The 19,042-nt window shown below is 57.0% G+C and overlaps 3 protein-coding genes across 9 annotated transcripts in view; all 3 read left to right on the top strand.

Annotated features, from left to right (window-relative positions):
- The first annotated feature begins 26 nt into the window (after positions 1 to 26).
- Znf628 (zinc finger protein 628) lies at positions 27 to 9,993 on the top strand. The gene is made up of 2 exons (XM_004672911.2): positions 27 to 206; positions 6,726 to 9,993. Exon 2 carries the CDS (start codon positions 6,731 to 6,733, stop codon positions 9,863 to 9,865), a length of 3,135 nt encoding a protein of 1,044 aa, XP_004672968.2. The 5' UTR covers positions 27 to 206; positions 6,726 to 6,730; the 3' UTR covers positions 9,866 to 9,993.
- A 558-nt stretch (positions 9,994 to 10,551) lies between these two features.
- On the top strand, positions 10,552 to 12,801 carry Nat14 (N-acetyltransferase 14 (putative)). 5 transcript variants are annotated; one of them, XM_045133629.1, is made up of 4 exons: positions 10,854 to 10,976; positions 11,084 to 11,214; positions 11,781 to 11,982; positions 12,522 to 12,801. In XM_045133629.1, exons 1-4 carry the CDS (start codon positions 10,970 to 10,972, stop codon positions 12,764 to 12,766), a joined length of 585 nt encoding a protein of 194 aa, XP_044989564.1. In that variant the 5' UTR covers positions 10,854 to 10,969; the 3' UTR covers positions 12,767 to 12,801. The 5 variants fall into 5 exon arrangements, with proteins under 5 accessions (XP_044989565.1, XP_044989566.1, XP_004672967.1 ...); XM_045133630.1 differs by lacking the exon at positions 10,854 to 10,976 and adding an exon at positions 10,552 to 10,800 and having other exon boundaries at positions 11,781 to 12,801; XM_045133631.1 differs by lacking the exon at positions 10,854 to 10,976 and adding an exon at positions 10,743 to 10,796 and having other exon boundaries at positions 11,781 to 12,801.
- Positions 12,802 to 13,584: 783 nt separating this feature from the next.
- Ssc5d (scavenger receptor cysteine rich family member with 5 domains) overlaps positions 13,585 to 19,042 on the top strand; it is a 30,982-nt gene continuing 25,524 nt past the window's right edge. For all 3 annotated transcript variants that reach the window (XM_045134060.1, XM_045134059.1, XM_045134058.1), the window contains exons 1-7: positions 13,585 to 13,743; positions 14,245 to 14,271; positions 14,586 to 14,894; positions 15,132 to 15,245; positions 15,478 to 15,591; positions 15,926 to 16,234; positions 18,489 to 18,806. In XM_045134060.1, the coding sequence (XP_044989995.1) occupies positions 13,719 to 13,743; positions 14,245 to 14,271; positions 14,586 to 14,894; positions 15,132 to 15,245; positions 15,478 to 15,591; positions 15,926 to 16,234; positions 18,489 to 18,806 (1,216 nt within the window). In that variant the 5' untranslated portion in view covers positions 13,585 to 13,718. The remainder of the gene's footprint in view (positions 13,744 to 14,244; positions 14,272 to 14,585; positions 14,895 to 15,131; positions 15,246 to 15,477; positions 15,592 to 15,925; positions 16,235 to 18,488; positions 18,807 to 19,042) is intronic.

Here is a 19,042-nt window from a genome sequence, read left to right as displayed (position 1 = left end):
GACGGCGGCGTCGGGGGTTTGTGTGCGCAAGAGGCCACCGATAAAGGTTGGGTGCCTCGTGCCGGGGGCCGTCGGGAGGGAGCGCGCCCTCGCCCCCTCCCGGGCCCCCAGCTCCTGCAGCCCCGTGCCTGGTCCCCCCTTCCCGTCGGCACTCCTCGGGGAAGTCCCGGGACTCCCCTCTGTCCCCCCCACGACCGGTTCCGCAGGTGAGAGACCGGAGGGCGGGATGGGGGAGGGGCCGGGGGCGGAGTCATTTGGGAAATAGCGAGCGTGAAACCGGAAGGGGCGCCTTAAAGGGAAGGTCGTTACTTCGCCTCCGGCTTTTTTTTTACCACCCCTCCCCCAAGGGCAGCTCCGCCCTCTTAAAGGGTAAGGGCCACGTTTAGCTGTGTATTTTGTTTATTTTCCTCTTAAAAAGGGATTATCCTCCTTAAAGGCCAGTGACAGTATAGGAAAGATTCCCTAATCCTAGCTGCTTCAAAGCGATTTCTAGAATACCCGAACAAAGGTGGAGATGGGTATGCCTGTAGGTGTCTACAAGGCCACCTGCTCAGTGGGTGTGGTCGGGATGCTCTCTGCTAAGATGGGTCCCTGCTCCTTCAGGGCATGGTCATTTTAGGTTTAGGGCCATGCCCCAGCTTCAAAAAGCCACGAGCAGCTTCTTGGGCCTCTTGGTCTCTTAAAAGGGCCTGCTTACATATTAAAGGGAACGTCCGTCTTTTAAAAGGGAAATACTTATAGCCAACCCAAAAGGATGCTCAGCTTCTGTTCATTCAAACTTTGTTTACTGAGGTGTTGTGGCAGTCGCTGGCAGACTACGGTGAACAACACGAAGGTCCCCATTTTCATGGTTTTAACATTAGGCAGTATACAGCAGGAAGCAGCACGTGGGTTATGTGGCGATACTTCCCCCTGGGGTAATATTGCAGCAAAGGCTTGTGCTGGAGGGAGATCTTTAAACAGTGTAAAGGACGACTTCATAAGGAAGGGTCAGACCGGCACCATTTTGGTGTTCACACTCGTAGGGGTGTGGTTGCCCCTGGCATCTAGTGGGTTGGGTTCACTTGTGCTGACAAACGACCATCACTGCATGGGATAACCCTCTGATAAAAAGAATGGGCCGCCTCTAAATCTCTGTACTGCTGAGGTTGAGAAACCCTGGCTGTATTGTACTAACAAGGCGATAAACACTATGGAGAAGGGGAAAAGTGAGGTAAGAGAAGAGAATGGGGTGTAGTGAAAGGGATTGTGGACTTTAAAAACAAGTTAGTTTTTGTTTTTGAGGTAGGGTCTCGCTCTAACCTTGGCTGACTTGGAATTAAGTATTTAGTCTCAGGATGGTCTTGAACTCACAGTGATCCTCCTACCTCTGCCTCCTGAATGCTGGGATTAAAAGAATGAATAGCCGTGCCCAGCAGAGAAATTTAAATTTAATTATTTGACAGAGTCAGAGAAAAAGGCAGAAAGTGTGAGTGTGGGGCTACCAGTATCTGTTGCCAATGCAAACAAACTCCAGATGCACGTGCCACGGTGCATCTGGCTTTATGTGGGTGCTAAGAAATTGAACCCAGACCTTCAGCCTTTGCAAGCAAGTCCCCTTAACTGCTAAGCCTTCTCTCCAGCACCTATTTTTATTTTTAAAAATATTCTTTATTGGAGCTGGATGTGGTGGTGCACACCTTTAATCCTAGCACTTGGGAGGCCGAGGTAGGGAGATCACTGAGTTTGAGGCCATCCTGAGACTACATAGTGAATTCCAGGTCATCCTGGGCTAGAGACCTTACCTTGGGGGGAAAATATCTTTATTGGAGAGAGAGAATAAAAGAATGGGTGCCCCAGGGACTTTTGCTGCTGCAGACAAACTCCAGCTGCATGTGTCACTTTGGGCATTTTGCTTTTATGTGGGTGCTGGAGAATCAAACCCAGGTTCCAGGCTTTGCAGGCAAGTGCTTTAGCTGCTAAGCTATCTGCCCAGGCCGAGATGGTAGATTTTAATAGGGTATTCCTATGAGCTGTCACCGAGGGGACTGCAGTGAGACACAGAAGTCAATGTTGCAGGGGTCTCAAGGTCACATTCCTCAACTGGCTGAGAGGCTAGAGTGACGTGAGGGGCAGGAGGCCACCTGAGGGGGAAAGCTGTGGAAAGTCAGCCGGGTGCTTCTTTTCTGTTCTGATAAAGGATCTGCAGTTACCCAGGCTAGCCTTGAACTTAACATCTTTATGTCTTTGCCTCCTGAATGTGGGCACCATCATGCCCTGCTTGTGGAAAGTATTTGAGCAGAGGCATGAAATGCCCTCTGCCAGCTGGTCCCTGTAGCTGCCATGCTGGAAACAACCTAGGATAGGGAAGGCAGTGTTGACTGTGGAGCTTGGTTAGGAGGGCACTGCAGCTGCCCAGGAGGGCTGTGGCAGTCCCTTGGACAAAGTGAAGTCCTATGAGAGTGGCTCCCTTCTGACTAGAACAGAGGACTCTGCTGGCCAAGTGAAAGAGGAGGGGAGAGGAATCTAAGCCTTTGGCCAGAGGAAGAACTTGTTTTCAAGGCTGGGACGATGGCTCAGTAGGAAAAGTGTTTGCTGCACAGTGTGAGGACCCCATATTGAGTTCGAATTCCCCAGCACCCACATAAAAGTGCTACTGCACACCTGGGGAGGCAGAGACAGGGTGATCGCTCCAAGGTCTTACTGGTGAGCTAGTCTAGCTGAACTCCAAGTGAGCTCCAGGTTCAGTAAGAGACTCTGGTCTCAACCACTAAGGTGGAGGGTGACTGAGGAAGACACCCTATGTCAGTCTCTGATCTCCACCTGCACCAGCATGCATACTTGTGCTCATACACATAGATACACATAAAGAAAGAACTTAAAAAGATACTTATTTTTATTTATTTATTTGAAAGACAGAGAGAGAGAGAGGAATAAAGAAAGAATGGGTGCACCAGGGCCTTCAGCTACTGTAAATGAACTCCACATGAATGAGCCACCTTGTGCAACTGGCTTATGTGGGTCCTGGGGAATCAAACCAGGGTTGTTTGGCTTTGTAGGCAAGTGTCTTTCCCCTCCCCCAGGTACAGTCTCACCCTTAAATTCACTCTGTATTCTCAGGGTGGCCTCGAACTCTCAGCAGTCTTACCTCTGCCTCCCAAGTGCTGGGATTAAAGGTGTGCACCACCATGCCTGGCTCAAGAACTCTTTTTTTTTTTTTTTTTTTAATTTGCAAGCAGAGACAGACAGAATGGGTGCACCAGGGCCTCTAGTCACTGCAAACGAACTCTAGATGCATGCACCACAGTGCATCTGGCTTTATATGGTTCCTGACTGGGGATTGAACTTGGGCTGCTAAGCATTGCAGGCAAATGCTTTAGTTGGTGAACCATTCTCCAGCCCAAGAGCTCTCTTTTTAATTTATTTATAACCTTGGGGGGGTGGGGAGGGAGGGAGGAGAGATAGAATGGGTGTGCCAGCGCCTCTGGCCACTGAAATAAACTCCAGACACATGCACCACTTTGTGTATCTGGCTGTGCGTGGGTACTGGGGAATTGAACCCAGTTCATTAGGCTTTGTAGGTGAGTGCCTTAACTGCTGAGCCATTTCTCCAGCCTTGAAGAACTCTTGCTTTCAGAAAAGACTGCGGGTTGAGTTGGGTTTTTACTTTCTAGTTTTTGCTAGGGGTCATAGGAGCAAATAATGAATTTGGTCATGTGTAGCAGTTCTCTTCTTGTATCTGGGCAAAATGCCTGACCAGAAGCAGCTTATGGGAGGAAAGGATTTAGTTCAGGCTTATGATTTCAAGGGGAAGTTTCATCTTGGAGTAGAAAAGCATGGTAGAGGGCTGGAGCAATGGCTTGGTTAAGGCACTTGCCTGCAAAGCCTAAGAACCCAGGTTTGATTCCCCAGAACTCATGTAAGCCAGATGCACAAGGTGGTACATGAATTTGTTTGCAGTGACTAGAGGCTCTCTCTTTCAAAATAAATAAATAAGTTTAAATATTTTAAAAAAGAAAAGTATGGTAAAGCAGACAGCAAATAGCAGGAAAGGAAGCAGTGTGAGTGAACTAGCTCTGAATACTTAGTGGCCTGCCCCTAGTGACACACCTCTAGCAAGGCTCCATCTCCCAAAGGATCCACCAGCTGGGGACTGGGAAGCTTCGTGACAAACACTTGAGGCTGTGATGGGGAATATTTTACATTCAAACCACTACTGTCAAGTTTGAAGTAGCTTTCTAGATGCCCACTGGTTCTCTAGAGGAACAGAACTGATAGAATGAATTGTATTAAAAGAGAATTTATTGGATTAGTTTACAATAGTCCAGCAATAGCAGATTACAGGCCTGAGAGTCAGGGAACCTGGTAGCTGCTCAGTCCATGAGGCTGGATGCCTCAGCAGTCCCAATCTGGTACTGAAGGCCTGGAGGTGCCCTGGAGAGACGCTGCTCTTCAGTCCACGCTGGTCTCCGGTCCAGCTGGAAAGCAGCAAACAGCAAGCAGCACAGGCAGCCGGGTGGGAGGAGGGAGAACGCCTGTCTTCCCAGAGCTTCTGTAGACAAAGCCCCCCTCCCAGAGGGGCTGCCCACTGTGGGAGAAGGGCTCACCCTGGGGGAAAGATTCCTCCTCTAGTTAATCCTTCCTGAAAGCAACCTCAGAGACCCACTTATGAAGAATGTCTGTGGATTCCTAAACAGATCAAGTTGACACAAACTTAACCATCACACCCACATGACAATGTACCAGGCACATGGAGCGAGAAGTCTTAGGTTGAGATTGAGATATTTACTTTTTTTTTTTTTTTTTTGAAGAGAGAGAGAATTGGCATGCCAGGACCTCAGTCGTTCCAATAGAACTCCAGATACTTCCGCCACCTAGTGGGCATGTGTGATCTTGTGTTGCCTCACCTTTGTGCATCTTGCTTACATGGGATCTGGAGATTGGAACCTGGGTTCTTAGGCTTCGCAAGCAAGTGCCTTAACTGCTAAGCTTTCTCTCCAGCCCTATTTGCTTGTTTTTTTAAAGACAGGCTCACATGTAGCTCAGGTGGGTGTTAAATTTGCTGCGTAGCCAAGACTAGCCCAGAGCTCCTGAACCTCCTGCCTCTGCATCCCGAGTGCTGGGATTCCGGGTGTGTGCTGCCATGCCCCACAACGCTTTTGGAGTTCTGAGTTTATAGGATATCAATTTTGAGAGGGGTCATCCTTGAGAGAAGGCAAACAGAAGAGCAAGGAGGCCTTACCACACCCAGGCTCTCTAACAGGAGAAGTTGAGAAGGAGAACTAGCCATCCTGAAGCCAGGGGCCAAAGGCTGAAGGAAGGAGTGATTGCTGGAGCCACCGAGGACAGAGGTCTTGGGCTTCCATCAGGGCACATGAGTTTGGGGGCATCATCAGGGTGACTGAAATGGTTTGAAAGGGGAAGATGTAGGTTGATCTTGAGCCACGAAGGGGTAGAGAGAAGCAGGAGAAGCAAGGCCAAGTCTGAAGAGAAAAAAAAATATGAGACCAAGGGTGTTTTGTTCCTTTAAAATGTTGGTTTGTTGCTGAGAAGGGTCCAGCAGAGAAGAAAACTGGAGAATGTTGAGGGAGGTCGGAGGTCACCACACAGGGAAGTTGTGGGAAGGGGCTAAGAATTTCAGCCAAATACTGCTGACATTTTATACTGGATCCTTCTGTTTTGTTGTTGTTTTCTGAGGTATGGTCTTGCTCCAGCCCAGGCTGGCCTGAAATTCACTATCTAGTCGGGGTGGCCTCAAACTCCTACTTCTGCCTTTCATGTGCTGGGATTAAAGGTGTGCGCCACCACGCCCACTCTCCTGGATCCTTCATGTAGGGGCTTATCTTGGCCAGTGTAGGGTGCTGAGAGTGCCCCTGCCCTTCCAGCTGATGGATGAGCAACGCTGTCTCCAGGCATCACCAGAGGCCCTCTGGGAGGGGAGACACGTTGCCTCAGTTGGGAGCCTCTGGTGTGGTGACTGGCACATGAGAACATCCTGTTGATTGATTTCAGTGTTTTGGTGACTGGCATGATGCATGGCAAGATCATGTGCTAAGACTGGGGAGGGAGCGAAGGCTGTGGAGCTGAGTGTTGACCAGGGGTGGGGGTGTAGCGCAGGGTTCGGTGACACAGGCCAGGCAGTGTCTGGGGTGTGTAAAGCAGTGACTGTAATGGTGTCCTGCAGCACTTAGGTAAGGGACTGCTGGGGTGGTGTGGTGGGTGGAGGGTGCACACTCTGCAGAAACAAGCAATTATGGCTCTGATGGTCTAAGGATTTGGGGGAACCAAGAGGGGGTGAATTTAGAAGGCTGAGGGGTGGTGGTGCAGAAGGAAGTTTGAGGCTCAGATCACTGCACAGGTTTCCATGTAGATGTTGAGGATCTTGGTAGCAGAGGCTACAAGCCAAGGCGCCTTTGATGAGGCGCTGTCCAAGTTCAGGTGATGGAGCTTGTGTAGTCTTGAAGGCTGGGCTCTTTTTAAGGATCATGCCCACCTCTCTGTCTCCTTGTGGATAATATCCTATGGTGGAAGTGGCCAAGTTCTTCCAGCTTGCTGGGAAGTTTGTATTTTAACACCCACAGATTGGCATTTCAGGCATGTCCTAGCTCCCTCAGTCTAGGGAACCCTAAGGCAGTTCCTTGCATTGTGGTTGTTCCAGGGAACCTGCCCCTGGCCCTTAATGAGCCAGTGTGTGGGAGGCAGTGAGGCCCAGCACTGGCCCACGCTGATCAGAATCCTTCCACCAGGTGTGATGGTCGGCTCTCACGTGGACATGGCACCTGCATCTACCATGGAGGGGGCTGGGGAAAAGCCAGGCCCTGCTGCCCCCACACCATCCGCCCAGTATGAGTGCGGGGAGTGCGGCAAGTCATTCCGGTGGTCATCTAGGCTCCTGCACCACCAGCGCACACACACGGGCGAACGGCCCTACAAGTGTCCAGACTGCCCCAAGGCCTTCAAGGGCTCCTCAGCCCTGCTTTATCACCAGCGGGGCCACACGGGTGAGCGGCCTTACCAGTGTCCCGACTGCCCCAAGGCCTTCAAGCGCTCCTCGCTGTTGCAGATCCACCGCAGCGTGCACACCGGCCTGCGGGCCTTCACCTGCGGCCAGTGTGGCCTGGCCTTCAAGTGGTCATCGCACTATCAGTACCACCTGCGGCAACACACTGGCGAGCGGCCCTACCCGTGCCCAGACTGCCCCAAGGCCTTCAAGAACTCATCCAGCTTGCGCCGCCACCGTCACGTGCACACCGGGGAGCGACCTTACACCTGCGGCGTGTGCGGCAAGAGTTTCACGCAGAGCACCAACCTGCGGCAGCACCAGCGCGTGCACACGGGCGAGCGGCCCTTCCGCTGCCCGCTCTGCCCCAAGACCTTCACCCACTCCTCCAATCTGCTGCTGCACCAGCGCACCCACGGCCCCGCCCCGGGCCCCGCCTCCAGCCATGCGGCCCCGCCTCCCGCGGCTCCGGAGCCCGGGGGAGGCGGTAAAGTGTTGGTGGCCGATGCCTACTTGCAAGGGCACCTTCAGCCCGGTAGCCCACCTGCACCCGCCGCGCCGCCACCGCCGCCCGTGGTGCCCGAGCTCTTTCTAGCGGCGGCGGAGACCACAGTGGAGCTAGTGTACCGCTGCGAGGGCTGCGAGCAGGGCTTCGGCAGTGAGGAGCTGCTCTTGGAGCATCAGCCGTGCCCTGGGCCCCCCGCTGCTCCTCAACCCCAGGAAGCACCTGTCGAGACATCCCCAGCCGATCCCCCAGCGGCCCTGACCCCCACGTCCCCTCTGCCGCAGCCCCCTCCTGCCACCGACGGGCCCCCCAGCTTTGCTTGCCTCCCCTGCGGGAAGTCCTTCCGGACTGTGGCCGGCCTGTCCCGCCACCAGCATAGCCACGGGGCCGCAGGTGGACAGGCTTTTCGCTGCGGGAGTTGCGACGGCGCCTTCCCGCACCTGGCCAGTCTGCTGGCGCACCAGCAGTGCCACGTTGAGGAAGCGGCGGCTGGACGCCCACCCCCGCAAGCCGAGGCCGCCGAGGTCACCTGTCCTCAGGAGCCCCTGGCCCCGGCGGCGGTTGCCCCGCCTCCGCCTCCGCCGGCCCCGGTGTCTGCAGAGCGGCCCTACAAATGTGCCGAGTGCGGCAAGGCCTTCAAGGGTTCCTCGGGGCTGCGCTACCACCTGCGGGACCACACGGGCGAGCGGCCTTACCAGTGCGGCGAGTGTGGCAAGGCCTTCAAGCGCTCCTCGCTGCTGGCCATCCACCAGCGCGTGCACACGGGCCTGCGGGCCTTCACGTGCGGCCAGTGCGGCCTTACCTTCAAGTGGTCATCGCACTACCAGTACCACCTGCGGTTGCACTCGGGCGAGCGGCCCTACGCCTGCGGGGAGTGCGGCAAAGCCTTCCGCAACACGTCGTGCCTGCGGCGCCACCGTCACGTACACACCGGTGAGCGGCCCCACGCCTGCGGCGTGTGCGGCAAGAGCTTCGCCCAGACCTCCAACCTGCGGCAGCACCAGCGCGTGCATACCGGAGAGCGGCCCTTCCGCTGCCCGCTCTGCCCCAAGACCTTCACCCACTCGTCCAACCTGCTGCTGCACCAGCGCACCCATTCGGCCGAGCGCCCCTTCACCTGCCCCATCTGTGGGCGTGGCTTCGTCATGGCTGCCTACCTGCAGCGGCACCTGAGGACGCACACCCCGGCCACTCCTTCGGCCACCGCGCCCTCCACTGCATCCCAGGTCCCTGCCCCACTGGCTGCCGCTCCAGCTCCGCTGGCCACCCAAGATGTCCACGTTCTCCCTCACCTACAGGCCACTCTCTCCCTTGAGGTGGCCGGGGGCACAGGCCAGGCCCCACCCCCAGGCCCAACCGCTCCCAACTCCCAGACGTTTCTCCTGGTGCAGACTGCCCAGGGCCTCCAGCTGATCCCCAGCAGTGTCCAGCCGCCTACCCCACCACCTCCACCTGCACCCCCTAAGCTCATCCTGCTGCCTCCCTCCAATGCTGGGGGTGCAGGTAGTGGCACAAGACAGGGCCCTCGGGCAGTGGGGAAAGCTGCCCAGGGACCAGGGGTAGTCTGGTTGCCAGGCCCCGGAGGTCTGGGTGCGCAGGGAGGAGGTAGCACAGGGGTCAGCGGGAGCGGGCAGAGTGTCATAGTTCTGCAGAATGTAGGGAGTGGGGAGGCAGGGCCACAGGAAGTGAGTGGGGTCCAGCTCCAGCCGGCCCAGGAAATGACCACAGTTCAGCTCCAGCCGGCACAGGAAGTGACCACGGTCCAGCTCCAGCCAGCCCAGGAAGTGACCACGGTCCAGCTCCAGCCTCTGGCAGGCCAGATCTCCAATTCCAGTGCGGGAGCTGTGACTACTGAGGCCCCCAACTTGTTGGTTGTTCAGAGTGGGGCAGCTGAAGAGTTGCTCACAGGCCCAGGCCCTGGGGAGGCAGGAGAAGGTGAGGCCAGCACTGGTGTGGTCCAGGACGTTGTCTTTGAGACACTGCAGACGGATGAGGGGTTGCAGAGTGTGCTGGTGCTGAGCGGAGCTGACGGGGAGCAGACGCGGCTCTGTGTTCAGGAGGTGGAAACTCTTTCCCCTGGCCTGACAGAGCCACCTGCCCAGGGCCCACCTGGACAGAAACTCCTCATTATTCGCAGTGCCCCTGCCACTGAACTGCTGGACAACAGCAGCGTTGGTGGAGGTACGGCCACGCTGCAACTCCTGGCTCCACCGCAACCTGCCCCGGTTTCTGTCCCCGCCGGGATGCCTGTGGCTCCCACTTCCCAGATGGTACAAGTGGTCCCTGCCGGAGGTGGACCCGGGGTCATGGCTTCCCAGGGCCTGCCTTCCATTCAGATCGTTCAGACTCTGCCGGCAGTTCAGTTGGTACACACATTTTGAGGAGACCCACTGGTACTAGTGTTTGCCCCACTCAGACCCCTACTCGCTGCCCTCAGCAGGGCTGGGGTCAGCTGCAGAGGGAAGGTGGAGCTGCCGGCTGGGCTTGCTAATAAAGACTCAGAATCTCCTGTTCGTCTTGTTTTCTTGGAGGGGTGTGCGAGGGTGTCATGGCCATATCTCCTGTGGGGAGCTGGGAGTCTTCACTCTGCCTTTGTGGATCCTAGATGACTTGCTTTGTGTTTTGGGGCCAGCTGCTTCTATGCAGGACTCTTCTCCCCAGCCCTTTAAAGGGGTGTGTGTGATGCATTGCTCACTATGGTAGGGGGGCCCTGGGGTCAGAATCCTGGTTCTGCAACTGGTAAGTCACACTGCACCTCCCCTCATCTGAAAAGTGGGTGGGGAAGACTTTTAACGCGAAGGACACGGCCAGCCCGGACGCCGCGGAGGTCCGAGATGGAGGTCCCTGGGGATGGGGATGCTGACCTCGCCGCCCTCCCCCGCCGCCGCCGCCCCCACCCCCACCCGTGACTCCTCCCGCGAAGGCCCTGGCGCCAATGAGGCTGGACTCCCTCGCACCGCCGCCGCCGCCGCCTTCGGGCGCTCCCGTCGCTTAGTAACGGCGAGGGCCCGGAAGCGGGCCGCGCGAGCAGCTCCCCGCCGCTCCCCAGGCCTCCAGCGTCCTTCCATTCCCCGAGCGCCCACCCCCTCCCGGGCTCGGACAGGTCACCTCCCATCCGCCTCCAGCAGGGTCGCGGCTGGCTGGACTCGGCCCTTTTCCCGCCCACCTTCCCTCTCCCACCTCCACCGCCGGGGAGGCTTGGCAACAGTTGCTAAGGCCCCTCCCTCCCCAGCTGCGCGCGTCACTTCCGCCTGCGACCCCCTCCTCGCTCCGTCCCCCCCGCCCGCCAGCGCGCGCGCACGCTTGGTCCAGGCATGTAAGCGTCCCGCGGAGGTGCTCGCAGGGCCTTGCTTCTAGGACGCAGGCAGGGGAGGGGGCTGCGGGGCGTGGCAGGGCCAGCGCGGCCCCCGGGCAAGGGCTGTCCGCCGCGGGTGGAGAGGCACGTCCCTGAACCCCGCGGGGAAGCTTAGAGGAGGTCTCTAGGTATGCAAGGTGTGCCCCACCCCCTCCCCAGAGTCCTTGACGCTGCAGCCCACCCCTCCGCGCGGACTTGCGGGACAGAGGTGCCCATCTAACGCTGGACCTACTTGTTTCACCAGGTGCACGACGCCTGCTCCCTTCTGGGGGGCGGGGGTGGGCCGGCGGCTTGGGGACCACCATGGCCCCCAGTCACCTGTCAGTGCGGGAGATGAGGGAAGATGAGAAGCCCCTGGTGCTGGAGATACTGAAGGTGAGAGGCCGGCAGGAACACTAGTGAGCCTGCGCAACCGCTTAGGGATGTGCCCTGCGGGCTCTGACCACCGCCTGCCACCTGCCCTCCTAGCCAGCGGGACCTAATGGAAGGGATCTGGACCTTCTAAGCTACTTCTGCTTGGTCCTTCTGTCTAGTGCCTCAGTTGCCATGGATTTTTAGCAGGTTGGTGTGTGGGGGGGAACCTAGTGCTCAGGCCTGGTGACCCCGGCCGGCCCATAGCATCAGTTCTTTCCTAGTCTGCACGACTCAGCAGCCCAGTTAAACCAGTCTAGCTCCCACCCGAGACTGTCCCGAGAAATGCCCACAACCTCAATTACTCCACACTGTTCTGGCTTCCCTGCTACCTCACTCTGGCACTTTCACTGAACTTGTTGCTCCAACGGTTCTTAAATCCATCATTCATTCATTCACAATCACTGTGCCAGACTGGGACCACCTCATCACCCAGCCTGGACACCCAGCCTGTCCTTCCAGTCTTGTCTTCTAGTCATGGGGCTTCAATGTGATACATGGCTAAGCCCCACCCCACCCCCCACCCACAGGCTGGCATTCAGGACACAGAAAATCGCGTGGCCCTCCATGCTCTGACACGCCCACCGGCCCTTCTCCTCCTGGCTGCCGCCAGCAGCGGCCTGCGTTTCGTCCTGGCCTCTTTCGCTCTGGCCCTCCTGCTGCCTGTGTTTCTGGCTGTGGCTGCACTGAAGCTGGGCCTGCGAGCCCGGTGGGGCTCCCTGCCTCCACCAGGTGGCCTGGGGGGGCCCTGGGTGGCAGTACGGGGCTCTGGTGACGTGTGCGGAGTCCTGGCCCTGGCCCCTGGCACCAACTCAGGAGATGGGGCTCGAGTCACCCGCCTCTCTGTCTCTCGCTGGCATCGTCGGAGAGGGGTGGGCAGGAGGCTGCTGGCTTTCGCCGAGGCCCGGGCTCGAGCCTGGGCCGGGGGCATGGGAGAGCCCCAGGCGCGGCTGGTGGTCCCTGTGGCGGTGGCTGCTTGGGGAGTGGCAGGCTTACTGGAGAGCTGTGGCTACCAGGCTGAGGGGGGCTGGGGCTGCATGGGCTACACTCTGGTGAAGGAGTTTAGCAAAGACCTGTGACCGTAGGCCACGCCTTCTGGGGCCGTGAACCCGCCCCTGCTGTGTATCCCTTCCTCCAGCTCACTCAGGCCCTGGACCAAGGCCCGCAGCAAGGTGCTGGAAGAGACTCGCTACTCAGCAGCCAGCCTGCCAGGTGCAGCATGGTGTCTGAACTCACCGTCGAATGAATCCTTTTCCCTTTTTGGCCCTCAGGGACCATCAGACGTCAACTTGTCCTGTCCCTGCTTCTGATTCTGTCTGCACTGAGAGCTCTCCCTGGTAATAGGTCTGCAAAGCCATGTTCTGTGTGGGGAGGGCAAAGTGGATATGTGAGTTTACCCCAAGAATTAGCATCTGTGGCAGGGTCCCCCCCCCCCCGGGGGACGGGCCTTCTGGGAGTGGGTGGAGGTGGGGGAGGCACAGGGCCTCCAGGCCCATCTGGTTTTTTTTTTTTTTAAACACCATTTGTTAATAAAGCCTGAAGCTGCTGTAATCCCGTCTCCTCTCTGATGTCTTTTCCAGCCGCTTGGGCCCCTCTCCTTCTGTCTGGCTCCTCCTCTCCCAAGTTGACATTAATTGCTGGGCAAGCGTTGGGGGGGGGGAGAGGCAGTGAGCTCACGGGTAGCCCCAGTCCCTGCCAGGCTTTCTGAGTCACACTCCCCATTACAGAATATTTTCCCCTCACAGCTGCTGGGTAGGGTGGTGTATGTGTGTGTGTGTGCATGCATGGACCCAATGTGTGTCGAATCAAGATCCAAGCCTCAATTACTGCCCCCCCCCCCATTTCTCATAACTTCACTTTGGTGACTGTCAGTTTAGGCACTCCTCCCTCAGATGGGGGCTGGGGCTTACATTCAGATTGTGGAGAAAGGGCTGCTCAGTCTCTTAATCCAGAACGTCCCTCCTAACGTCTGGCTGCAAGCTCTCTTGCTACTGCGGGAGTGTCCCAGATCTACCCACTCCCAGCCACATTTCCCTGGCTGGACAAGAGAAGGCAGGATGGTGTGCCCCATCCTTGCTGTTCCCCAGACATCCAGGCCTGTCCCTTCCTTGAGTCTTCCATCCCTCTATTCATCCCCGAGCGCGTGGACGGCTGGAGCCTGCCTGGCCACCTCCCTTCGTGTGGGTGTTTGCACTTGGACACTTCCCTCCTGCCTGCCTGCCCGCCCCCCTCCTCCCCAGCCTCAGCTGCGGCCAGCCCCCTCCCCCCTCTTGTCCCCTGCCGCCTCTCTGAAGCCTCTCTCCCTCCTGGCAAAGCCTCCAGCCCTACCGTCTCCTCCTCTCCTCACTGTCCAGGGCGCCTCTGCAGGCACTTCCCTCCCTCTTCTCCTCCCTGGCCACCTCCTCCTCCCCGCTCTCCTGCCCTCTGTCCCCCTTTCACCCCTGACCCCTGCTCTGGACTCTGCAAACATGAGGGTCTTGGCCTGCCTCCTTGGTGAGTGACCCATTCCTGGGGGGTGGGTGCTCAGGGTGCCTGGGCCTCCACCTCTGACCCCTTAGCTTTTCCAGTTTTGGGACTCAGACTTCTGGGGAGCCTGTTCCATTCCCTGGTTCTCTGGGACAACGTGACATTTGGCACCTGCATAATTCCTCAGGGACTCAGCCTGTCCCATCCTAACAATCCAGGGGACCTGCCCTCTGTGTGCCCTAGCCTTGATCTGTGAGGAGAGATCATCCCCCTTCTCCCCACCATCCAGCCTGGTCCCCAGCCCTGACTTCAGGAGCCAGGCATCTGGGGCTCCACCCGCCTCGGGGACCTGTAACTTATCCCAGCCTCCACCCAAAGTCCACTTCCAGCAATGGGGTTTCTGGCTCAGAAGTGTTAGAAATCTGCGTGGGTGTGTCTTGGTGTGCTCAAGCTTGAGGCCTATGCCAAGGAAAGGATGGCCCCCTCTAGGCCTGCCCCTCATTTTGTCCCCTCTGACCTCCCTTGCAGCAGTACTGGTGGGGACCCAGGCTACTGGTAAGTGTCTCCACCCTCCTGGCATCTGACTTCGCCCAGTTCCAAGCCTCCTGTCTGTCCATCCCAGGTTCCGCCTCACCCTCCTACTGGTACCTAGGCACCCTACTCCACTCTGACCTCTGCAATGGCCCGGAGTCACCCTCAGGCCTTTCTCCTGGAGCATCTGGGACTCTGGGTGCAGGGTTTAGCTTACAGGACAGCTGGCTTCCTGGTGGCCCCCTGTAAGACTGCCCCCATCTCTACTGTCCCCCTGCTCCCTGGCTTCAGAGCGCCTCTACCCAGGGGTTGGTCACAGCCTTTCTTCCACCCTTCAGAGCGGCTGCGCCTGGCTGACGGCCCCCACGGCTGTGCCGGCCGCCTGGAGGTCTGGCACGGTGGGCGCTGGGGCACCGTGTGCGATGACGGATGGGACCTTCGCGATGCTGCGGTGGCCTGCCGGGTGCTGGGCTGCGGTGGGGCGCTGGCTGCCCCCGGGGGTGCCTTCTTTGGGGAGGGCTCAGGGCCTGTGTGGCTCAGTGAGCTGGCCTGCCGGGGCAGCGAGGGGCAGCTGGGCCTCTGTCCCCACCGGGGCTGGAAGGCCCACATCTGTTCTCACGAGGAAGATGCAGGCGTCGTCTGTGCAGGTAAGGGGCCTTGTGTCCCCCGTCTGGTGATGACCCAGGGGCTCCAAGTCCTTAGTTCCTGCAAATGTGAGCTGTCCAGCAGCCCAGAGGATGCCCAGCCCCCAGTTTCTATAGTCAGCTATCCCCCTCCCTCTGGAGTTCCTCTACCATACAGTCACATGCTTCTGTGCCTTTGAGAACTCAGGCCTCTTTACAATTCCTTTCAACTTCATTGGCTCTGGCCCTTCTGCCCTGTAGGTCAGCGTGTGGCTAACTCTAGAGATGACTCAACATCCCCTCTGGATGAGGATCTGTGGCCTGGGCTGTCTGAGGAGCTGAGCCCTAGCTCTGAGGAGCCTCCCATGACTCATGGTGAGCCCAGAGGACCAGGCTGCCCACTCCACACCCTGTGAGCTCCCTGTGGGCTCAGCTGTGGGAGAGGGACATCTTGCATTAAGATTTCCAGGCCACAGATGGTTTCCCATGAGCTAGTTTCCTCTGCCACCTGGGAATCCATCATATGGGAGCCCCATATGGACAACCAGGTGGCAGAAAAGATGAACAGCTCAACTCCTGACCTCTGGATCACCTGTCTTCTTCCCAGCCCCCCACCCAGGAGGGAGCCCCCAGAATGGCCCACGCAAGAAGAGCCCTCGGCCCCCCAAACAGGCCAAGTCTACGCGGGCCCCTTTACTGACATCTGGAGCCCCCCGCCAAGGTAAGCCTCACTCATCTTCCCAAATCTGGGTGTTGAAAGACCTTAGGCCCAGCTCAGGCTCTGACATGATGCTTCAAGGATGCAGATGTGCACATTGTCCCTCACTCTGGGAATATAGACTCATGGCTGGCCACCCCTCTTCTTCCTGACCCTGTCCTCTGTCAGGAGACCAGTGGCTCTGTCATGCTTCAGTCATGGCAGGTAGACCTAGGCACTGCTGTCTCTTGGGCTTAGCTGCCCCAAGTGGACAAATGAAGAAGAGGGAGGGTGAAGCTCATCAGACATGTCCCTCACTGCCACCCTCCTTACCTGTCTGTCCCCTCCCCCAACTCAGAGCGGCTGCGCCTGGTCTCAGGCCCTCACGGCTGTGCTGGCCGCCTGGAGGTCTGGCACGGTGGGCGCTGGGGCACCGTGTGTGATGATGGATGGGACCTTCGCGATGCAACAGTGGCCTGCCGGCAGCTGGGCTGTGGTGGGGCGCTGGCCGCCCCTGGAGGTGCTAGATTCGGGCCTGGTGAAGGACCAGTGTGGATGGATGATGTGGGGTGTGGAGGTGGAGAGCAGGCCCTCCGGGACTGTCCCCGAAGCCCGTGGGGCCGGAGCAACTGTGACCATACTGAGGATGCTGGACTCGTCTGCACTGGTATGCGCGCTAGCACTGAGGGCTGTCCCTTCTGCCTTCCTCAGACCCCAGGCACCTCTGCCCCCGCACAGGAAGTCACACAAGGCCTGACCCCCGATCTGTCCCTCCACTCCTCTCTACACTTGCTTCCTCGCTCCTCTGGGGAAATCGCAGGGTCAGGGTTAGAGGCTTAGGCTCAGCTGGCTGAGCCTGCTCTTTTTGTTTTTAATATATTTTTAAAATATTTCATTTATTTATTTATTTGAGACAGGGAAAAAGGAAAAGCGAGAGAGAGAGAGGGAGGGAGGGAGAGAGAGAGAATGGGTGTGCCAGGGCGTCCAGCCACTGCAGATGAACTCCATATGCATGCGCCCCCTTGTGCATCTGGCTTATGTGGGTCCTGGGGAATTGAACCAAGGTCCTTTAGCCTTGCAGGCAAGCTCCTTAACCACTAAGAAATTTCTCCAGCACTGTTTTTTTTTTTTTTAAATATTTTATTTATTTATTTATTTGAGAAAGAGGCAGATAGAGAATGGGTGTATCAGGACCTCCAGCCACTGCAAATGAACTCCAGGCACGTGCACTACCTTGTGCGTCTGGCTTTACATGGGTCCTAGGGAGTTGAACCCCAGTTGCTCAGCTTAGCAGGCAAGCATCTTAACTGCTGATCCATCTCCCCAGCCCATGAGTCTGGTTCCTTGAGTGAAGAATGAGGGCTGTGAATGGCCACATCTCAGGCAGCGGGCTCCGTAGACACTGGTCCACTTCAGAGATGTCAGAACAGGCACTCTGCAACCTCACTCTGTTCCTGTGAATGCAAGCTTTCCTAGGCTTTTTTTTTTCCTTGTTTTTTTTTTCGAGGTAGGGTCTCACTCTAGCCCAGGCTGATCTGGAATTCACTATGGAGTCTCAGGGTGACTCAAACTCAAGGTGATTCCTCCTACCTCTGCCTCCCGAGTGCTGGGATTAAAGGCGTGCGCCACCACACCCGGCTCCTCCACCCTTTGATGGAGGAAGCTTGGGAGTGCAAGGAGCCCAGCTTGCTCAAGGTGTGGCCAGCTGGTCCACACCCCCTTCCCTGAGGTTCCTTGTTTCTGTGGGTCAATCAGGGAGCTGAGAAGGGAAGAAGGAAGGGGTATGGAGAGAGACTGAGGTGGAGTGAAGGCACCCGCAAGAGAGCCCTACCTGCCCGTCACAACCCAACCTCAGCATGGTGACTAGTTAGCTTGTAATTTCTCTCAGTTTGGACCTGGGTGGGACTGACTCAAAGAGCTGGGCCTCCCTTCTTTCCTGTCTTCCTTTGTTCTCTCCCCATCACCCTTTCTTCCCTTCCTTCCTTCCTTCCTTCCTTCCTCTCTTTTTATATTATTTTACTGCAGAGAAAATGAGAGAGAGAGAATTAGTAGTGCCCCAGGGCCTCAGCCACTGCAATCGAACTCCAGATGCTTGTACCACCTAGTGGGCATGTGCAACCTTGTACTTGCCTCACCTTTGTGCATCTGGCTTATGTGAGATCTGGAGAGTCAAACATAGGTCCTTAGGCTTTACAGGTGAGCGCCTTAACCACTAAGCAATCTCCCCAGCCCAGAATACATATACATACATATATATATTTGAGATGGAGAGATCAAGAAAAAAGACAGAGAGAGAGGTAGAATGGCATGCCAGGGCCTCCAGCCACTGCAAAGGAATTCCAGATGCATGTGTCACCTTGTGTATCTGGGTACTGGGGAATCAAACCTGGGTCTTTAGGCTTCACAGGCCAGTGCTTTAACTGCTAGGCCATCTCTCCAGCCCCCATCTCCCTTTCTTTCCTTCAGCCCTTTCCTTTCCTTTCCCTGACGTTCTTGTTCCTATAACTCCACTAGCTTCCCATCAGAGTTACTTAATGGTTGTGCACTCACCCTAGTTTCCTCAGTATAACTCAGTACCTGCTGACCCCTACTAGTAAATCATAATATTAAAACAATACCGCTTCCCCAAACCTAGTTACCCAGAGGCATAACTTGATACCTGGTCAGTCATCTTAGTTCCGCATAGATACAACATAGTACTTGCTTACCCTTATTAACGACACATACTATATATCACTGAGTACCTGATCTCACATCCTGGTTCCCTGTAGGTATCACTCAGGACTTGCTCACTCACCCCAGCTCCCTGTAGGTTTCACTCAGGACTTGCTCACTCACCCCAGCTCCCTGTAGGTTTCACTCAGGACTTGCTCAAGCATCCTAGCTTGCTGTCCTGCTGTCCCTCCTCCCGCTCTGTTCAGGTCCTGCGCCCAGGCTGCGCCTGGCTGACGGCCCCCACGGCTGTGCCGGCCGCCTGGAGGTCTGGCACGGTGGACGCTGGGGATCAGTGTGTGATGATGCCTGGGATCTTCGTGATGCTGCCGTGGCCTGCAGGGAACTGGGCTGTGGTGGGGCGCTGGCCGCCCCAGGGGGTGCCTTCTTTGGGGAGGGGTCTGGCCCCATCATTCTGGATGATCTTCGTTGTCGGGGAAATGAGACAGCCTTGCGATTCTGCCCAGCAAGGCCCTGGGGCCAGCATGACTGTCACCATCGCGAGGATGCGGGTGCCGTGTGTGATGGTAAGTGGGGACCTCAAGGAAGGAGGGGCCAGTGCACCCGGAGTGGGTGGGAAAGGACCTGGGTGGAATTATCCCTCGTTGCTGTTCACCTCCTCTGTGTGAACCCCTCCCTCACTTGCCCCGTCTTGTCTTCACATTTGCGGTCTTGGTCTATGTCAATTGGGGCAACCTGTTCTCTCTAGGGGATATTGGTGTTATCTTTTTTCTGTTGTTTGTTTTTGAGGTAGGACTTCGCT

The sequence above is a fragment of the Jaculus jaculus genome, chromosome 14, assembly GCF_020740685.1.
Source record: "Jaculus jaculus isolate mJacJac1 chromosome 14, mJacJac1.mat.Y.cur, whole genome shotgun sequence".
NCBI classification, from domain to species: Eukaryota; Metazoa; Chordata; class Mammalia; order Rodentia; family Dipodidae; genus Jaculus; species Jaculus jaculus.
The sequence above is the reverse complement of the archived record's forward strand: the minus strand, read 5'-3'. Positions and strand labels throughout refer to the sequence as shown.